This window comes from Argiope bruennichi, chromosome 6 (genome assembly GCF_947563725.1).
Source record: "Argiope bruennichi chromosome 6, qqArgBrue1.1, whole genome shotgun sequence".
Classification (NCBI taxonomy): Eukaryota; Metazoa; Arthropoda; class Arachnida; order Araneae; family Araneidae; genus Argiope; species Argiope bruennichi.
This window is the reverse complement of record NC_079156.1, coordinates 14,794,053-14,812,384: the sequence shown is the minus strand read 5'-3', so window position 1 is coordinate 14,812,384 and position 18,332 is coordinate 14,794,053. Positions and strand designations below refer to the sequence as shown.

The 18,332-nt window shown below is 30.6% G+C and overlaps 1 protein-coding gene across 1 annotated transcript in view; it reads right to left on the bottom strand.

The window, feature by feature from the left end:
- Window positions 1-18,332, bottom strand: part of LOC129972850 (T-box transcription factor TBX20-like) — a 77,997-nt gene that overhangs the window by 39,992 nt on the left and 19,673 nt on the right. Inside the window, exon 2 of the mRNA XM_056087148.1 lies at window positions 2,666-2,826. Within this exon, the coding sequence (XP_055943123.1) occupies window positions 2,666-2,826 (161 nt within the window). The remainder of the gene's footprint in view (window positions 1-2,665; window positions 2,827-18,332) is intronic.

The following is an 18,332-nucleotide window of genomic DNA, read 5'->3' as shown; positions in this document are numbered from 1 at the left end:
ATTATTAATAAAGCTTCTTTTTATTTTTTTGCGAGTAGTAGTGGTTGAGGCAGTATTAAGCAAAGAAATGCTCAAAAAGTTAAAAAGTTAATCAAAGTGTAAGGGTGGGTAAGAAAAATAGCTCAGAACCATTGACTATGATTATTCTATTCGCGAATATTCATAGAAATTGATTGATTGATCATTTAAATCCTTTGTCAGCACGAAAAACACGAAATAAGATCAATTCTGAGGAAATTCTTTTATTTGTTTTAAACTAAGCCCAATGATGCAAAATGAAAAGTGAGCAGATGTAGTTTTCTCTGTGTCATCGTATTCTTTTTTCTCTCTTTTGAATTGTCAAAGATTAAAAAGCCTAAGAGAAACTAGATTTAAAAATAGCATCTTTGTGAGAGAAAAAAAAAATTTTTTTGTGCTCATTATACTGGTCGGATGCGCTGCTTCACTTTAATTTTGGAATGTATTGAAATGTTGCAGGGCACGGCTTTGCAAAGAGCATAAGAGAATTTGAAGTGAGATGCTGTACGACATGCACGGGTGCTATTGTCGTACATAAGATTAACTCATTCAAAATATATGTTTCGCGTCTTGTAAATACCAGTGGAATATCGTTTTCAATAATTATGTATTTCTGCTTCGCAAAAGGAATAGAATCCAAATATGGGAAATAGCCAGACACAAGAAAAATCCTTCACATTATCCAAATATCTTAGAACAGTTCACCGAATAGCTTCACAAAGATTAAAGTCCTCCATAAAAGTGTTTTACTTTTTATGTATTTAAAATCCTTGAGTATAAAGAGAGGGTTTTTTTTTTTATTAGGATATGGAACAACGATATGAAATTTAAGATTAAGATGTATTCGAAATATGAGAAAAGGGGAGGCAGAAAGAAAGAGAGAAAAAATCATGCTCTGGATTCGAAATCCCACGTTTGCTCTCAAGTAAGGCAATTTATGAAACATCTGAAAATTGGAAGTCAACAGAGACCAGTTTTCAACTGTAATCTTAAAATAAAGTTTGTGAAAAGAATTTAAAAACGTTTTGTATGTATAATCCGGATGAACTTTTTAAAAATTAATTTTTACATATTCATGTTTAAAGGAAATTAGATGGATCTTGTTTTGCGAATTATAGTATTAGATTGCATTTAAAGATACATTCCTCGCAATGATTTACTCTATCGTCGTATTTTATGAATAATTTTTCATACTGAAATGCATGACACTGCCTCAGAACAGTTCATTACTCGGAATAGGAAAGATTTATAAAGGTAAATAGATTCTTGTTGATTCTGAAAACGAATATGCCTTGTCAGATCCATATTTCGTCAAGCTCATTACATAGCTGGAGCTTTATTGTAAAGTACGACATCAACTGCAACCGTTTCATTTCAACAAATGCGACAATGAATGCCTGATTCCTGTTATAAAAGCATCTCAATTCGTTAGTAATTTGCTCTCTTGTGAAATCAGAACCTTTTTACTGGTGAAATTTGATTTAAATTGTATTTCTGTGGTGAATTTGACACTGATACATGTATATTTTTTACATTCTTGATAGATACACATGTAAAAGCCGTATAATAGCATAAATTCCCCCGTTAACTTTAAGGAATTATAACAAACCAATAATTATTTGCGATTCCTAAACACCAGATAGATCCTTACACTCGCTTATATATATATATATACACACACAAAAGTATTAGAATCAAGTTAATAGGAAAATCAAAAAAACAAACAAAAATTATACCAAAAAAATTATAAAAAATATAAAAAAGAATCCGGCCTGAAGACTTTTTCAAAGGTCACCCTCAAGCAGGGATAGAAAGGGATTTTTTTCTGTGAGGAAATGCAGACATTTGTCTAATAATGATTCGTCGTGACCCGAAAATCCCCTGAAAATATGCCCAAGAGATATACCATTTTAACAGAAAGGAAAATACAAAACAACAAATTAGAAGAAAATAACCACAACAAAGTAAAAATACAATAACAAAAATAACAATAAAAACAAAAAATAGCACTAAAGGAAAAAACGAAAAGGCCAGAACATACCATCAACAGTCAAGGAAATTTTAAGCTATCGATTGTGATTCCCGCTTTTTAAAACACTAACGGTTAAAAGGCTAACGGTAAATTATGTAAACAAATGTAGGCTCCCAGCTCCATCTATTGAGTTTAGTTATCATTTTAGTTTCGTTTTCAACTATTTCTTACTTTAGATTGGTCACTTATATATATATATATATAAATTTTCATTTTATACTTTCTGAATTAGAAGGGATTAAAGTATGTTTTTTCCTACTATTAAATAAACATCACGGCTAATAAAATTTATTGAACCGAAAACTCATAGAAGCGCGTTTAAATTATTACGGCAATGGAATATTGAATTTACCAGAATTCATTGACATTAATCAATGCTTTTTCCCATAATTCTTTCTTAAATGATACATTTGCATTTTTTTTTCTGTGCACTTTTAAAGTTAAAAAGCACGTTCCAAGTGATGATGTATCGCTCGTAAGATTTCATATCAAAAAGATCATTTCTGAACTCTGTTAATCTCTTACATACATCAACAAGATTTGAATCACATCGTTCGATTTCTGATGGTCTAGTATTATATTACGATCGATTGATGTCGGCCCTCAGTCACTCACCTCATCCACTTCCGGTTCTTCGTCCTCTTCTGGAACACTGGATGCGGGGGTGGAACGGTCTCGTTTCTGTCCCGGAGTTCTGTCCCAGGAAGGAGAAGGCCCACCGCTGCTCTCAGAGTCCGAGGCAAAGGGTGACCTCATTGGCCAGTATAAGAGGTCAGCTGAAAAATACGTGAGAAAGTTAAGCTAGTAAAATATATCGTACTTTTCAAGGAATGTTATCAGACAACATAGATATTATTTTCTTATTCCTGTTGTATATCTAATTAATAATTTTGTTGTTTAAGTCTTTTAATTAATCAATATGTTTGAAATGAAGATTAATGGTTAATTCTTTACAATGTTTAAGATATTGTGTACTATTATTTTTCAAAATTGAAACAAATCATTGGAATGTCTCTCTATTCTTTTCCTAATATTTCAGTTCCAATTATTCTAACCAAACATTTGAATTAATTAGACAGGCAGTTCCAGCGACAAGATAAATGAAATAATTTACATTAACTTGAACATGTCAAATATTATCAAGAATTTCTTCTCATTCAAATGCCATCTAATACAAAATCAAAATAATTTTTTGAATTTTTAATTGTATAATTAAATCAACGTAGCAGTTAATTTTAATCGCAGAAAACGTTTGGGCATATTAAAATAGTCTATTTTTTTTAAATTGATATTACAGTAAAATTTTCAAAGATGATGTGTTATTTGATTAAGAAGTTATATAAATTCATTGATATGAGATTATTGAATCTTATAACAAACGGTTTGCAGAGATTTCAAAACTAACGATTTAATTTATTTAGGATTAATATAAATTTCATCAAAGGAAAAACTTTTGTTTACTATACTAACACTTTGTTTTGATACTAAACAATGTCTATTTGGGTGAATTTCTTAAATTTGAGCCCACTATTTGATGACAAAGATGTAACTCAAGTTGGTGAACCCTTCAACAAATTTCTATCTTTATGGATCTGAATATATTTTAATTATACGTCAACAGATTTAACAGATATACCAACTACATAAGGAATCTTGATGGAGTCGAAACTATTGCCTTGAAACCTTTAACCTTGATGGCGGTACCTTATAATAAGTTAAAGAAGACATGGAAATTTTCAAGATAGAAACCAGAGCTATTTATGTAGAAATACTAAGAAGGGATGTATTTTTTAACTGAAACAATTTTGATTTAAAAGTTGATTCAATTTTATTTTTTCGTATACGAAATATGGAGAAAATATTGTAATCATGAAAACTTCCAATTCCAAATTTTGACGAAACTTCATGCTTTAGACTCTTTGAGTTCGAAAAACATATTTTTGGCATTTGTCTGTGTGTCTATCTGTGACAAAAATAACTCAAATAAGTTTTGAGCTAAACAATTAAAATTTGTTATATGGTCTTTACATCAAATGTGAAAATTTCTGCCAAGTTTTGAGCAAAATATATTGTGTGGAAGTCTGTCTTTCAGCTGTTCAAATATAAGTTAAAGCCATAACTATGAAACGAAGAGAATTAGATGGATAAAACTCGGTACACAGATTTAACATCTATATAGTGTAGACACCTATCAAATTTTGGGACAAATCTAACAAGGGATTGACTGTCTGTAAGTTTGTTCTTTCAGAAGCATGTAAACACGATAACTCAAAAACGATGTAACTTAATTATATCAAATTTGGTATGTGATTTTCTGACTACAAGTATAGTTCTTTGTCAAATTTAGTTTTCAGTTCGTTAGGAAAAAAATGCTTCTATTCGAATAATTCTAAAAGAATGCGTCTAGCACGAATTCTATTTTCGTAATTCTGTGTCAAATTTTGGTTTCAAACTGTTATAGAAAAACGAGCCAAAATCGTAAATTTGATTTTTATATACTACTAATGCCAGAGATTAATCACCCAAAAACTAGCCAAGAATCAATGATAGAATCAGGAAAAATGTTAAATTTACTTCAAAAGTTAGTATTTCGTAAACCATTGTATGCCAAAATCACGCAAAATGCTCTATACCATACCCAAGGTCCACAATCTTTTGCAGATGCTATGAAATAACACTTTTAATAGAGAGCATGCAAGAAAGTTTTAAGGAGACCACTCCCGCTGGGTTTCATGAACAGACGAAAATGATAATGATTTTGGGACTGTATTTAATGAGATCTTATATTGATTAAGATTTTTTTTGAACTATCTTATAACCAATAAAGCTTAGGAATTAGAAGAATTGAAACACATAACTCTCCGTGATAATAAGATTGCATAAAATGCCGTCTCTCGCATTAACTGAGAAATTAACAACCCCAATAAACACACAGATTGCTTTACATGAAATCTGAGAGCCGCGCGACACTTCACCGCCAGTTTTCGTAATGCTTCTTCTGATACCAGGCGATAAAGCACGACTGCGTGAATTTGAATAATTCATAACTTCTACTTCAATCTCCGTATGCAAATCGTTTGCTCACACTATGGGACAGCAAACGATAATGAAAAGGAGGCTCTCACGATACATTTGTCTCTTCAATCATGTATTTTTTTTCTTTCTGTCTCTTTTGTTGGCATCAGTGTTAACGGAAAACGAGCAAAATGACAAAGACGGTAAAACTAGAAAAAGATGAACGCTGTCTGTAGCTAATAGGAATCTGATAAAAAAGATTCGTTCCAAAGCGCTCGGTCCCTCTGGCAGATAAAAGAGCATTTTTTTTTTTTCATCATTCCCACTCAGAAGTTATTATTTTTAGTGCGTGGGGGTAAAAATGATGGTGGAGGCGACTGCTTATTTGAATTGCTAAAATGATAAAATGGGAATTCGAAATTTTTCTTCTAAGAGATTACGATGTCGCTCAGATTATCACTTTAAATTTTTTTCGACTGATTTTGAAGATGCTTAATTTTTTTAACTCAAAAATATAGGAACTGGATCTTAAAAAGTTATCACTAATAAAATGTATGCTGGATGTCTAATCTTTTTTTCAAATTAAAGTATTCGAGCAATGAAAGGTATAAACAGCGTTTAAAATGATTGAATTTTAGAAATAAGAGAAAACAGAAAGAGGGCATGTATGAAGTTTAAAACATAAATTTGTATGCTGATTATTTCGAATCAATTTTTTAGAAATTTTTCTTTGAACTTTATTAAGCTTTAAAGCATTTCTAAATGAAAACCTTAAATTTCACAACTCCATTCACAAACATTTTTGGGAAGCGATTAATTACTTAGCAAATGAGTATAAAATGGAGTAAATAATTATAAGGAAGTATATAAAAGTTTGAGGTTTAACTTGAGAAAACCACACCATTAACAAAGTAGAAAATTTTAGGCTTTGCATTGAAGTGAAAAGCAAAAGTGTTTTCAAATGCCCTGTTTTTAAATAAATTTAATTAATAGTTTGAAAAGAAAGAGATTTAAGATTTATTTATGATTTGTTTAGTAAACCCTTAAGCCACCCTCTACCACCAGCGAAAATTTCTGTTTTTCCTCTGATTTTCGCAGCCCCAGAACAAACAAAAATAAAAACTAAAGTAAGTAAACATTTACAAAGCGTTTTAAACATTTAAAGGTTTTAAAATGTCGAAGCATGGACGGCTGTCCTGCAGAAGTTTCACTTGAACGCACTAGACGCGTTACGGACGACGAAGAGGTTAAACCGATTTACTTAAGAAATTTAAGCTACAATGCGAATTCCCTTCATTATTTTAATCTGTTATCAGGCAAAACTGTCTATCTTAAAAATGCAGAAATCATCCGTATTGCATTGGGTGATATTTTATGTAGTATTAAATTTTACAAAGAAAAAAATACTCAGTGAATTCTTTTCTTGAGTTATCACCAGTGTATTTTCCATTAATTGCGAAGTATACAGCTGAAGCCAGTTCGTTTAGATGTACTTAAGTTAAATTTTTTTAGTAAATTCAATAAATATTAAGATAACGTTTTGCTGATTTTTAAAAAAATTCAAAGGCGGTTCTCTTTTATAAATCGGATTTTCAAGCAGGGAATAACCTTTTCATTTTTTCAAGCCACGTCCACAATGATAACCATTATTCAAACCATTATAAATAATGGACTGTATTTAAAAGTTCTGTCCCAAATTCTAATATAAATGCACCTTTCTTTCGATTACTAATTTTATTAACGCGCGATAGTTAGTATAGATAAGATAAAAGGTAAAATCATGTCTGATGTTCGTACCTTTTTTTTCTACTTGAAGCATAAAAAATTCCTATCGGCATACTGGAAATTAAAGGTAAATTCCTTGACGTCTAAATGTTAGAAACAATTAAAATTAGGGCTTTACAATCATTTTTCAGCCCCTAACTTCTAAGATATTGCAGTTATGGTAAAACGTTAAATATAAAAGTTGTTCGTCTTAATGAGGCTCTGCTTCGGCTAATTGTATTTATTTTTCTTAATCATTAATCAATCAAAAATAAGTTTAATCATTTCGAGATAAGTAATCGTGGTAAGGTTTCAGATTAATTAACGTTTTTTCGACAAGCACATCAAAATCGTCCCAATCGTCCAAAAACTCGTCTAAAATCTGCTATTCTAGATGGGTACTAGAAATGGTAACAAAAGAATTTACAAAAAAAATTGGCGACAAATCGACACAAAATTTTTCAGTTTTGACGACCATATATTAATTTTAAGTCTATCCGTATCGTTATGGCTTCCCTATGGAGATTGATATTCATGTTTTCTAAAATAATTATCTTACAAAAAATGATCTTTGCATTATCTTAAGACTCAAAAAATTATATTTTTAATGATGCCAATTTCATTTCTGCACAATTTTCTCTTTAAAAGATATAATATTTTTAATTCTATTTGATACATTATCTGAAAAAATGTTTTTAAATGCTATGAAGGAATTCAAAGTATACGTCAAAACATTCAATCGCCTGTTGTTACCAGTCATTTAACTCAGTAGAAGGATTTTCGCTTCGCTTTTATTTCGTAATATATATACTTTTTTAATTTGCAGTATACTGATTAATTATTTAATTAATTATTTAACAAATTAATCATTTAACAACCAAAAAAGTCTATAAACTGGACGAACGGACTAGTCGCCAAAAGCGGCTGGTGCATATTAAAAAGTGTTAGAAATCTTTAAAAGGAAAATTTTCTGTTGTACAATATAGAGATCCCAGACAGTGAAAACAGATTTTATCAATGGGACTGCTGTAAAAATACATGTTGTTGTACAATATATAAATATATGTAAAACATGGATTGGGAAAGCAGTTTTGAAGGGTTTTTTTTTAATGGTTTTTATTCTTTATGCTTTCAAGCGAATAATTCTATTTTCAGTTTTTGTCAAAATATATTTCTCCAAGCCATGACAAAAGCACTGCAGTGAGCAGACTAGGTAAGCCGGAATGAGCAGAGAGAGCGGGGAAGAATATAGCCCGTGGAACTCCAAAGTTAAAGATATAGTGAAAAGCATCATAAAAGGAATATATATATATATATATATATATATATATATATATGAAAAGAAAAAGTTATTTAATAATGATGACACAAGAATGTTTGGGAGGGGGAGGGGAAAGAACATAATTTGAATACAAAATTTCATACTTTCTCAAATGCAGAATTTTAATGTTATATATAACGAATTATAAAATGTAGACTCTCTAGATCTACAAATGTGTCGACTTCAGTTTTGGAACATATATATTATTACATGGGTGATAAACTAATGGAATGAGTCTCCCGCGGGGCATCTCAGATATCGGGATGAGACAATATAATAGTTTGTTCTTGCCGCTCTGCTAGGTATACAAATGATGTGGGGTCGACGACGCCCGTGCGATGACGGGGCATGCTCCCTACGAGAGGAGTTGTACCGTAGCCGATGATGGACTTTAGAACTGAACCATAATTCAGATTTTCATTCCAGACCTTCAGATTTTCTCTTACGCCGTAAGGTGGGTTCAAATAGTAGCTTGTGATAGCTTATAAAATGTCAATATTGCAATTATAATAAAATGTCGAAAATCTTGGCCCGTTTAGCTTTGACGTTATACAAAACTGTAAATTTATTCTCACCAATTTTTTTATTTTTATTTTGGTGAGAATAGATAGGAGAAACGACTTTCTGAACTAGAAAATCATACTCGAAATCCTTCTGGCAAAAAAATGTAATGACCATTCATTAAATAACTGAACAACAGCAAATTAAAAAAAAAGATTCAAAATATATGGACCATCCTTTTCATGCAGTCAGTTTCCTATATTCATTCGGTTATTATGCATTCTTTATGAAAAATATAAGCTCAATAATTATAAGTAAGCTGATTTTATGAAATTTTTTATTAACAGATAGTAATCAGAAAAATAACTCATTCTGTAAAATTTTATAAATTAAAATTTTAATTTATTTTAAATTATTTTGCTTTCTTGACAAAATAATAAGAAAATATGTGTATAATGACAGTATAATTCTGGATTGTTTGAAATATTCCTTCATTTTAATTTTTTGAAGAAGTAGGCAGAATATTTTAAAGGAAAATACAATCATTAAATAAATTAATATTCATTCATTTTAATAATGAAAAACAGTACTGTTCTAAAAAAAATTTTTCATTAAATGCAATCCTAGTATCTAAGTTGAAAGAAAAATATAGAAAAAAATCTTTATAAATTTTGTGTGTGTGTATAAAAATAAAAGCGACATAAATATCCGTTTGCGAAACCTTAAGCAAATGATTTAAAGGTAAGAAAAATTAAAAAGTAAAGATATTAATTTGCTTAAAAATATGTGGAATGAAGTATGATGGGGAAGTGATAAACAATTTTGCATTCCAGCCTCTGTGTATATAGCAGTAAGTTCTTTTTAAATGTTGTTGAAATATCACATTATTCCTTTATAAGTCATATAATATTGATATATTATATATTCTTTATCGGAGTCTCTGTCTAATTATATATATAAATAAAAATGAGTGACTTGAGGAGAAAAAGGGGACTTTATAGATGTTTCCAGAAAAGGATTTAAGAGCCTTGTCTTACAAGTCTTATTTTCGTGACCCAAACAAAGCTGTAATTTTCTTATCTCGGCCACTCATTTTTGGTCCGGGAATCAAAATCACTTTCAAGAAATATATGCCATATCTTCGAATATAAAGAATTGCAAGAAAATAGTTATTAGCCTTTTTGGTTGGACGAACATCACATGATCATTATAAATAATGAGTAAAAATTTGTTCTATCCTCACAAAAACAGCAACGCCTTAACCCATACTTTAACTTTTCCAGGTAAAATCAATTCACTGCAGACCTCGAGAGAGAGTGAACTTGTTTCATCCTATCTCTCTTATCAATCATCTTCCTGTCTTGCTCCAACCTTCGAATTACAACTCGACACGCAAAGGAATGAAATTAATATCGAACCGTCAGTGGCATGACATTATTTTTTAAAGTACCCGAGGAAGAGCTGTCATTTCCCGTGTCGGAAAAACGCCCCAACCACTCTTTTTATTCCAAGATCTTCTGACCCTTTCATTTCCAAGTTTGCCACTGTCTCGTTTCATAGTCTATTAACTTCTGGTAGCCATAAACAAATCTGCAGGGTACAATGGATGGCCGCCCAATCATTTGGGACCTCAAATTTTCCAGCTAAGTGATAGATTAGTCACGGACCACATGGCACAGAAAGAAGCCATCAAGAGTTGACATCGGCGCTTGATTGGACAATTACCGTTTTCTTTCATGGGACACATTCGTCGTTTTCGTGGCGATGTTTGCAAGGGCGTTGTTTTCGTCTTCGGATTTGCGCCAATGGCTAAAAGTCATGTTTCGTTGATGAATATGCTTTTGCATGTGGAAGGAGAAGGTGATGAACTGGTAAATGGATCCGGGACGGCAACTGGGAGGGGCATGTCACAGTTCTTGGGTTTGGGATTTCGGTAATTTTCTGTCGGAAAAACCTATCATGTGTCAAAGATTGCAATCTGCAACATCAGCCAGGATGAGAAATAAGCCACTGCCTTTGGCCTGGGTATGGGAGGAGAACGTTGCGGCTCGTGAGCACCGATTTCGGTGCGATTTCCACCAAAGAATTAGTGAAGAGCTATTGGGAGTGTTCTCCTAGCGATTTTCTTGCATACTATCACAACATAGCGAGTATCGTTCTGAAGAGAAACGAATATAGAGCCAGTGGGAATGTTTTCTACTCGACATTCTCACATACTATCACAACATAGCACCTTTCGTTTTGAAGAAAATTGAATATAGAGCCAGTGGGAATGTTTTCTCCTGGACATTCTCACATACTATCACAACATAGCACCTTTCGTTTTGAAGAAAATTGAATGTAAAGCCAGTGGGAATGTTTTCTCCTCAATTTTCTCACATACTATCACAAATAGCACTTTTCGTTTTGAAGAAAATTGAATATAGAGCCAGTGGGAATGTTTTCTCCTCGACATTCTCACATACTATCACAACATAGCACCTTTCGTTTTGAAGAAAATTGAATATAAAGCCAGTGGGAATGTTTTCTCCTCGACATTCTCACATACTATCATAACATAGCACCTTTCGTTTTGAAGAAAATTGAATATAACGCCAGTGGGAATGTTTTCTCTTCGACATTCTCACATACTATCACAACATAGCACCTTTCGTTTTGAAGAAAATTGAATATAGAGCCAGTGGGAATGTTTTCTCCTGGACATTCTCACATACTATCACAACATAGCACCTTTCGTTTTGAAGAAAATTGAATATAGAGCCAGTGGGAATGTTTTCTCCTGGACATTCTCACATACTATCACAACATAGCACCTTTCGTTTTGAAGAAAATTGAATGTAAAGCCAGTGGGAATGTTTTCTCCTCAATTTTCTCACATACTATCACAAATAGCACTTTTCGTTTTGAAGAAAATTGAATATAGAGCCAGTGGGAATGTTTTCTCCTCGACATTCTCACATACTATCACAACATAGCACCTTTCGTTTTGAAGAAAATTGAATATAAAGCCAGTGGGAATGTTTTCTCCTCGACATTCTCACATACTATCATAACATAGCACCTTTCGTTTTGAAGAAAATTGAATATAAAGCCAGTGGGAATGTTTTCTCTTCGACATTCTCACATACTATCACAATGCGGCATAACGAGGTTCGTTCTAATCAAAAATAAATATAACTTTCGGGCGTCATCATGTGAACCGATTGTTTGATTTGTTAGTAAATATTAAGAAAAAGATAGAACACATAAGACCCGTTGAAAAACTTTTTAGAAAACTGTAGATTGTTATCTAATTTCAACCGTCAATTGTTCTTTTAAAATCAACAGTTAGAATTTCAGAAATTAAATGTACTCGTAAAATGCTACTCAGCTACGTGATCTTTGAAAACTGGAGAATATTAAATACAAATTATTTAAATTATTTCTAAATAAATTCGATTTATGTAATTTATTTTTAAAAAAAGCATATGTTGCAGCATTAATAAAACTTTCCAAACGATTTGGTAATACTATAGCGTAAAAAAGGCCGCTTTCACCAATTTTGTTTATAGATTAAGTAATTTTATTTAATTGAATGATAGATATAAAGCATTTAAAAGCAAACGAATTCTAAACTTTAGCATACTTATGGTCAAAGTTACTGAACATTTTAGTTTTTTGAACATTTTATTTTTAATATGTTGCTATGTCAACCATCTGACGATTATCGTAGGTTGACATATGCATTCCATTTTCAACATTTCGACTCATGTGTAAAAATGCTGGAAATTTTTCTTTTCCTTGGCATATTTCGAAATATTTACAGTTATCGTTTATGTATGAATTCATATCAATTAATATCCCTAGATTATGAAACCGTACTAAAGAATCAGCGGAAATAGTCCCCACAAAATTCTATAGCAAATATCTTATAAAGACATTATCCCAGAGAACGCCTTCATGGCATTGGCGAACAATAGATATGAAATATTAAACTTTGCGTGATTTTGAAATTTTTAGAGTATTTGTCGTATGATCTTTGGCGGGCCTTTCCTGGCATGCGGTTAATAGTACACGAAAATCGAAAAACACGAAATTGCGTTTTAGTCGCTTTTTCCCTTAACCGATTGAAACAAAAAATTTACACTTGTAGTTAAAAATCACATACCATATCTGATATATCAAAGTCATTACGTTTTTGAGTTATTGCGTTTAGATATTTCTGAAAGTTCAGGACAACAAACGATCAACCCTTGTTGAATTTGGTTTAAAATTTAAGCCCGTGTACCGAATTTTATCCTTATCTAGCTATCTTCATGGTTAACCACATTCGCACAGCCGGATGGGCAGACATCCACTGAATGGAGTTTGCTCAAAATTTGATAAAAATCAACGAATGAAGTGTAAAGACCGTGCACCAAATTTCATCTGTATAGCTAAAAGCGTTTTTGAGTTATCTTTGTCACAGACAGACGGACAGACATAAAACCAAGAATGTGTTTTTCGAACTCGGAGAAATCTAAAACGAGGAGATTCGTCAAAATACGAAGTTCACATTTTTTGACGACTGAATACTTTCTCTATAATTCTATATAAGTGAAAGTAAAAACCGACTTCTAGAAACAAATAAAATATAGTATTCGCAATTTAAACGCCTATTTTCCATTACTATTTCTCCTATTTTCATCTACTTTATCTTTTTTTTTCCACTCAGTATAAGTACTATTTTCTTCTACAAAAACTAGCATTTATGCCTTAAAAAAACTATAGGTGTGAAAATCTGGAGTTCCGTGATTAGGTTAAATGTAATGCTGCCAAAATAAGCTCACAATAAATAGCAGTGGAGAGTGGAAAGAACACGTCTCCTACTTCCTCAAATTGAATTTAATCCATTGATTTATAGAGATTCGGTGAAAGCACCCAAGAAATGGGTTTGTGCACGCCAAGAGATTTGAATCAGTGCTTTTATCACGCGATCGAAGTAAGAAATAAAAAGAAAGGTATTGAAATGGAGAGTTATGCTTAACATCCGCTTCAAAAGAACCTGATTTCCTTTTAACTAATTCTGAAGTTCACTTCGGTCTCAATATTAGATTTCCATTTCTTTCTTCTTCTTTTTTCTTTCTTTTTTTTCTGATTTTGCTGAAATTGCCATTAGCACAAAGCAATATAGCCAAAAAATATTTTAATAATCAATTCCATCTTATAACAGAATATTCGTTATAAATGGGCGAAAAAGTTGAATGTGCAAACACAAAATGTTTAAATCTATGCGACACTGTGGCAGTATTGCTTCGGTCATACTTTAAAAAGATTTCCTCAACTCGGGAAACAAAAAAGGAAATAAAAGTTCATTTCTTTGTGAAAAGCGTAAAATTATATATTGAAGTTTACTGCTTCAAATTGGTGCTTTCATTTTATTTTTGAATCTAGCTAACATCCGAATATTATTCGATGAAGTTATGATATTTTCAAATTTTTTAATGAAATATGAGCTTTAAATAAAGAACAAATAAAGCGGATTCAAAGAATGTGTATGTGTATTTTTTATACAGCAAGTATATCTGTTGCATAAAAAATACTATATAAATCATATATATACTTTTCTTTGAACTGTTTTATAAGTTAATTACTTAACTGAATTTTTCCTTCTTCTTTTTATATATTATTGTTCTATGGAAGTTTGGAGAGGGGATAACACGGTTCAAAACTACGATGTTCTTCCCAAAATTGCCCCTGTGTTTCTTTAAAATGGGACGTTAATATAACTAAACTAAACTAAACGATATATTATTGTTATTTATCAAAGTTAAAAATACAGGAAGAATGAATACTTTAAGCTAAAAATAACTCACATACTTGAAATCCACCTCATAATTATAGTTTGAACGAGCTTCTGTAATATCATTTTACTTAAATTTCCGTTTGTTTTCCGTAAGCAAATATAAAGGAAAGAAAAAACCATTTGCTACATTTTAGATTGATCACAAACAACTGTCATAAAATATTTTAACCCTTTCTAGGGCCGTGGGAAGTATGCTTCCCACCAAATGTATCATGAATTTATGTAGGTTGGCCTAAGTTCTGACAAATTCTTTTAGAAAGACAGAAACTTAGATGTTTTAGTTCTTTATTTTACACAAAATGATGTGTCTTTATTTGATACTTAATTATTAATGAACCAAATTAATTCATTAATTAAATTCAATTTAACTAATAAGCTAAATGAATCCCTTTTCTTATTCTAATTTCAAACCTAAAAATATTTTAACATAATATGACTAGAAAAAATGGCCCTTTAAAGGGTAAAAGAACCTACATAAGCTGTACAAAGATTTAATATCAAAATGCTTTTGCGAATACAATAAAGTAAAAAAAGTAATAATATTCTAATTAATCAAGTATTTTATTTTTGGAAGTAACTCTTAGTACATATAACTGAGCTCATTTCCTGTATTTCTATGTTTACACTATTTTATTCGCGTAATTCTTCAGATACGACAGAATCTCTTACAATATTAAGCTATTTCGAAGTACATTCAACACTTCTATAACACAATTCGTTTCGTCATATTCTAATATAAATTGCACGTCTTAATGGAAAAAATTCTCTACTAGGAAAATTAGAACGCCGTGTTACACAATTATGAACGCCATTTTTGCATTCAAGTCAGATATAAGGAGAACCTCGGGATTTTTAAATGGGAGAAAAATTGGAGACACTATCCAAGATTGGATTTTTTAAGTGTTCTGCTGTAGGAAGAGTACTGCAATTGTGTCTGTGTGATCAGAAGTTGTAGACTGAAGTTATTTATTGACTGCGTTTTAACGCTTTCTAAGGCCATGGGAAGTATGCTTCCCATCAAATGTATCAATCTTTGTATGAAATGATGTAGGTTGGCATAAGTTCTGATAAATTTGTTTAGTAAATCAGAAACTTAATGTTTCAGTTCTTTATCTCACACAAAATGATGCGTCTTGATTTGTTACTTAATTATTAATTAACAAAATTAATGAATGAATCAAATTAAATTTATCTAATAAGCTAAATGAATCCCTTCTTTTATTCTAATTTCAAGCCTAAAAATATTTTAACATAGCATGACTAGAAAAAAAAAGGGTCCTTTAAAGGATTAAAATAATTGATTGAATCTAAAATATTTTTGAGATATTATTTCATTCACATATTAGGTATAAAGTGCGAAATACTATAGAGTTATATCCAAAGTTTATAACATTTTCCATCAATAGAAAGTGGATGTATGTGTGCACTCATTCATTCCCACATGCTTTGAAAACTGTTTCATATTTTGTTAAAGAAAAAATAGTGACCTGTAGATATTTCCTCTGTATAGAAAAAAATTAAAGGTACCTTCCATATTTAATTTTTTTGTTCATTCATATTCGTTAACAGCTAGATTTAGATTTGACAAATCATTGTGATTGATAGACCTAAAAAATATTTAAGGAAGGGGCAATTATTTAAGTTAAAATTTCTAAAAGTTAAAATGTGGATCGTGTCGAAAGGTATCGGGACCGTTGGAAATTTTATTTGGAACTTCTGATATCAGATATTTTAATGTTTACATTCAACAGTGACTTCGCAAACTTTTTTTTTTGCTTTAAAATTTGAAATATATTACTATACCTTACTTAACTTACTTACTTACTTAACTTATAACTTATTTACTTAATATATATTACTTAACTGCAAAATTAATACTACTACTAAACTACTACAAAAACTACTACAAAATTATTATTATTTAACTACAAACTATATGTATTTATTATATTTATATATTATTTAGAAATATAATATATATATATATATATTATATTTATTTATACCTTATATTTATGGAAAACTTAATATATTTTTTTAGTAGGCAGCCAAACTAATAGTATAAAATATGCGAGGAGAGTTTCTTTTTTGGAACAGTATTTCGACTTCATATAATGCATTTACTTTTTCAAAGAGAATTTAAAAAAAAAAAAAATAGATTATCGTTCATCTTTTGGTTGCTTCCCTTTAAAATATAAAGATGATTATTGTACGAAAAGTAGTACGAATGTTCATTCAAATCATTAATTAATTTAATGAAAGCAGTTTTTTTAAACACTTTTATAAGGGCACTGAAAAGTAGATTTATAAAATTTTTATTGATGCTAATATTTTTGCTTCTTCATTTATAATCCATTATCTATACTTATAATAAAGCTCAATGTGTGTGTGTGTGTGTTGGTGCTCTACAGGCCAGGTCATTTGACATACAGCTATCAAATTTGGTACATGTATACCTTAGAGGTCGGGAATGTGCACCTGGGGTCCCTTTTTTGAAATTTTAATTAGAATTTTAATTATTAATTAAAAACTAACTTTACCGCCAAAAAAAATCTTCCATTTTCCCCACCACCAAATTTTCCGCCAAAATAATCTTCCATTTTCGCCACCGCCAAATGAGTAAGGCTTCGTTTTTTTTTTTTTTTTTTTCTCCCAACAGTAATGAGGCTAGGGTTAATATTTTTCGGCGGATTATTTCAAACGATTCTGTTTATTTTCTTAATGTTTGATGCATTTAAAATGAAACATTGTTAATTAATCCATGTTTCAGATTCATTCTGAAGTACTTTTGAATTAAAATAACACAGAATAAAGGAAATTAAAAGTGTATAATCTGCATAGCGTTACCCCAACTGGCGTAGAAAAATTCACGCATTTGCGTTACCTAACCGGCGAAGAAAATTCACGCATGCGCATTGTTCTGATTGTTCTCATGACAACCACTATCAACGGATGATTTAAATTATTTTTAGGTTAGTTGCATGCTTTTGTAATTAAATTGTATTTATGTTAGTTATATATTTTTTTGTATATGCTTATAGTTTTAAGTACATCGTTTTTTAAGTAGTTTTTTTAAACCTGTTTCAGACCGATTATTTTAAACGATTCATTTCATTTTCTTAGTGTTTGATGCATTTAAAATTAAACATTGTTAATGAATCGATCTGTTCATGATGAATCTGAGAAATTTTGTTGACAAATTCTTGAGATATTACATAAATTAAGAAAGATATTCTTTAGTGCCCATAAAGTTTAAACGCTCAGTGACTCTATTATCAGTAATCATATTATTAAAAAAAATGCTTTGTTTCAGTAAAAAATATTATTATATTAATTGCAGATTAATCATTTACACTTTAATTTAAAGCATAAATTCTACGAGGGGTAACAGAAAATTAGAGAGATACATATCACGTTATGACTGAAGGCCTTTATAATATTATGAGTGAATTATATGACTATCAAAATTTGAAGTTTTAAAATATTTTGCTGAAGAATCTATTAAAGTTGGAATTGCATAAAATATTTAATTATTAAAATTTAAACGAACATTAAGATTGGCGAACCGGCTGGTCGCCAAAGGCGGCTAGTTATAAATATTATTGAAATCAGTTGTTCTGAAATTCATTACTGTGTGGCACAACTAGTATGAAATCAATAATTGATTATCTTAATATTGTAATTGATAATTAAGTTCTAAAAACCTTAAATTACCATATTGTTCACAAAAATACATACACATAAAAAGTTTGCTACTCGTATTTCATCAAAAAGTGAGTTAAAACAGTTTAAGAACTGGAAATATTAAAATTCGAAGAAAATTATGTCTGCATCCTATCGTGTATGGTGTTTTTTTA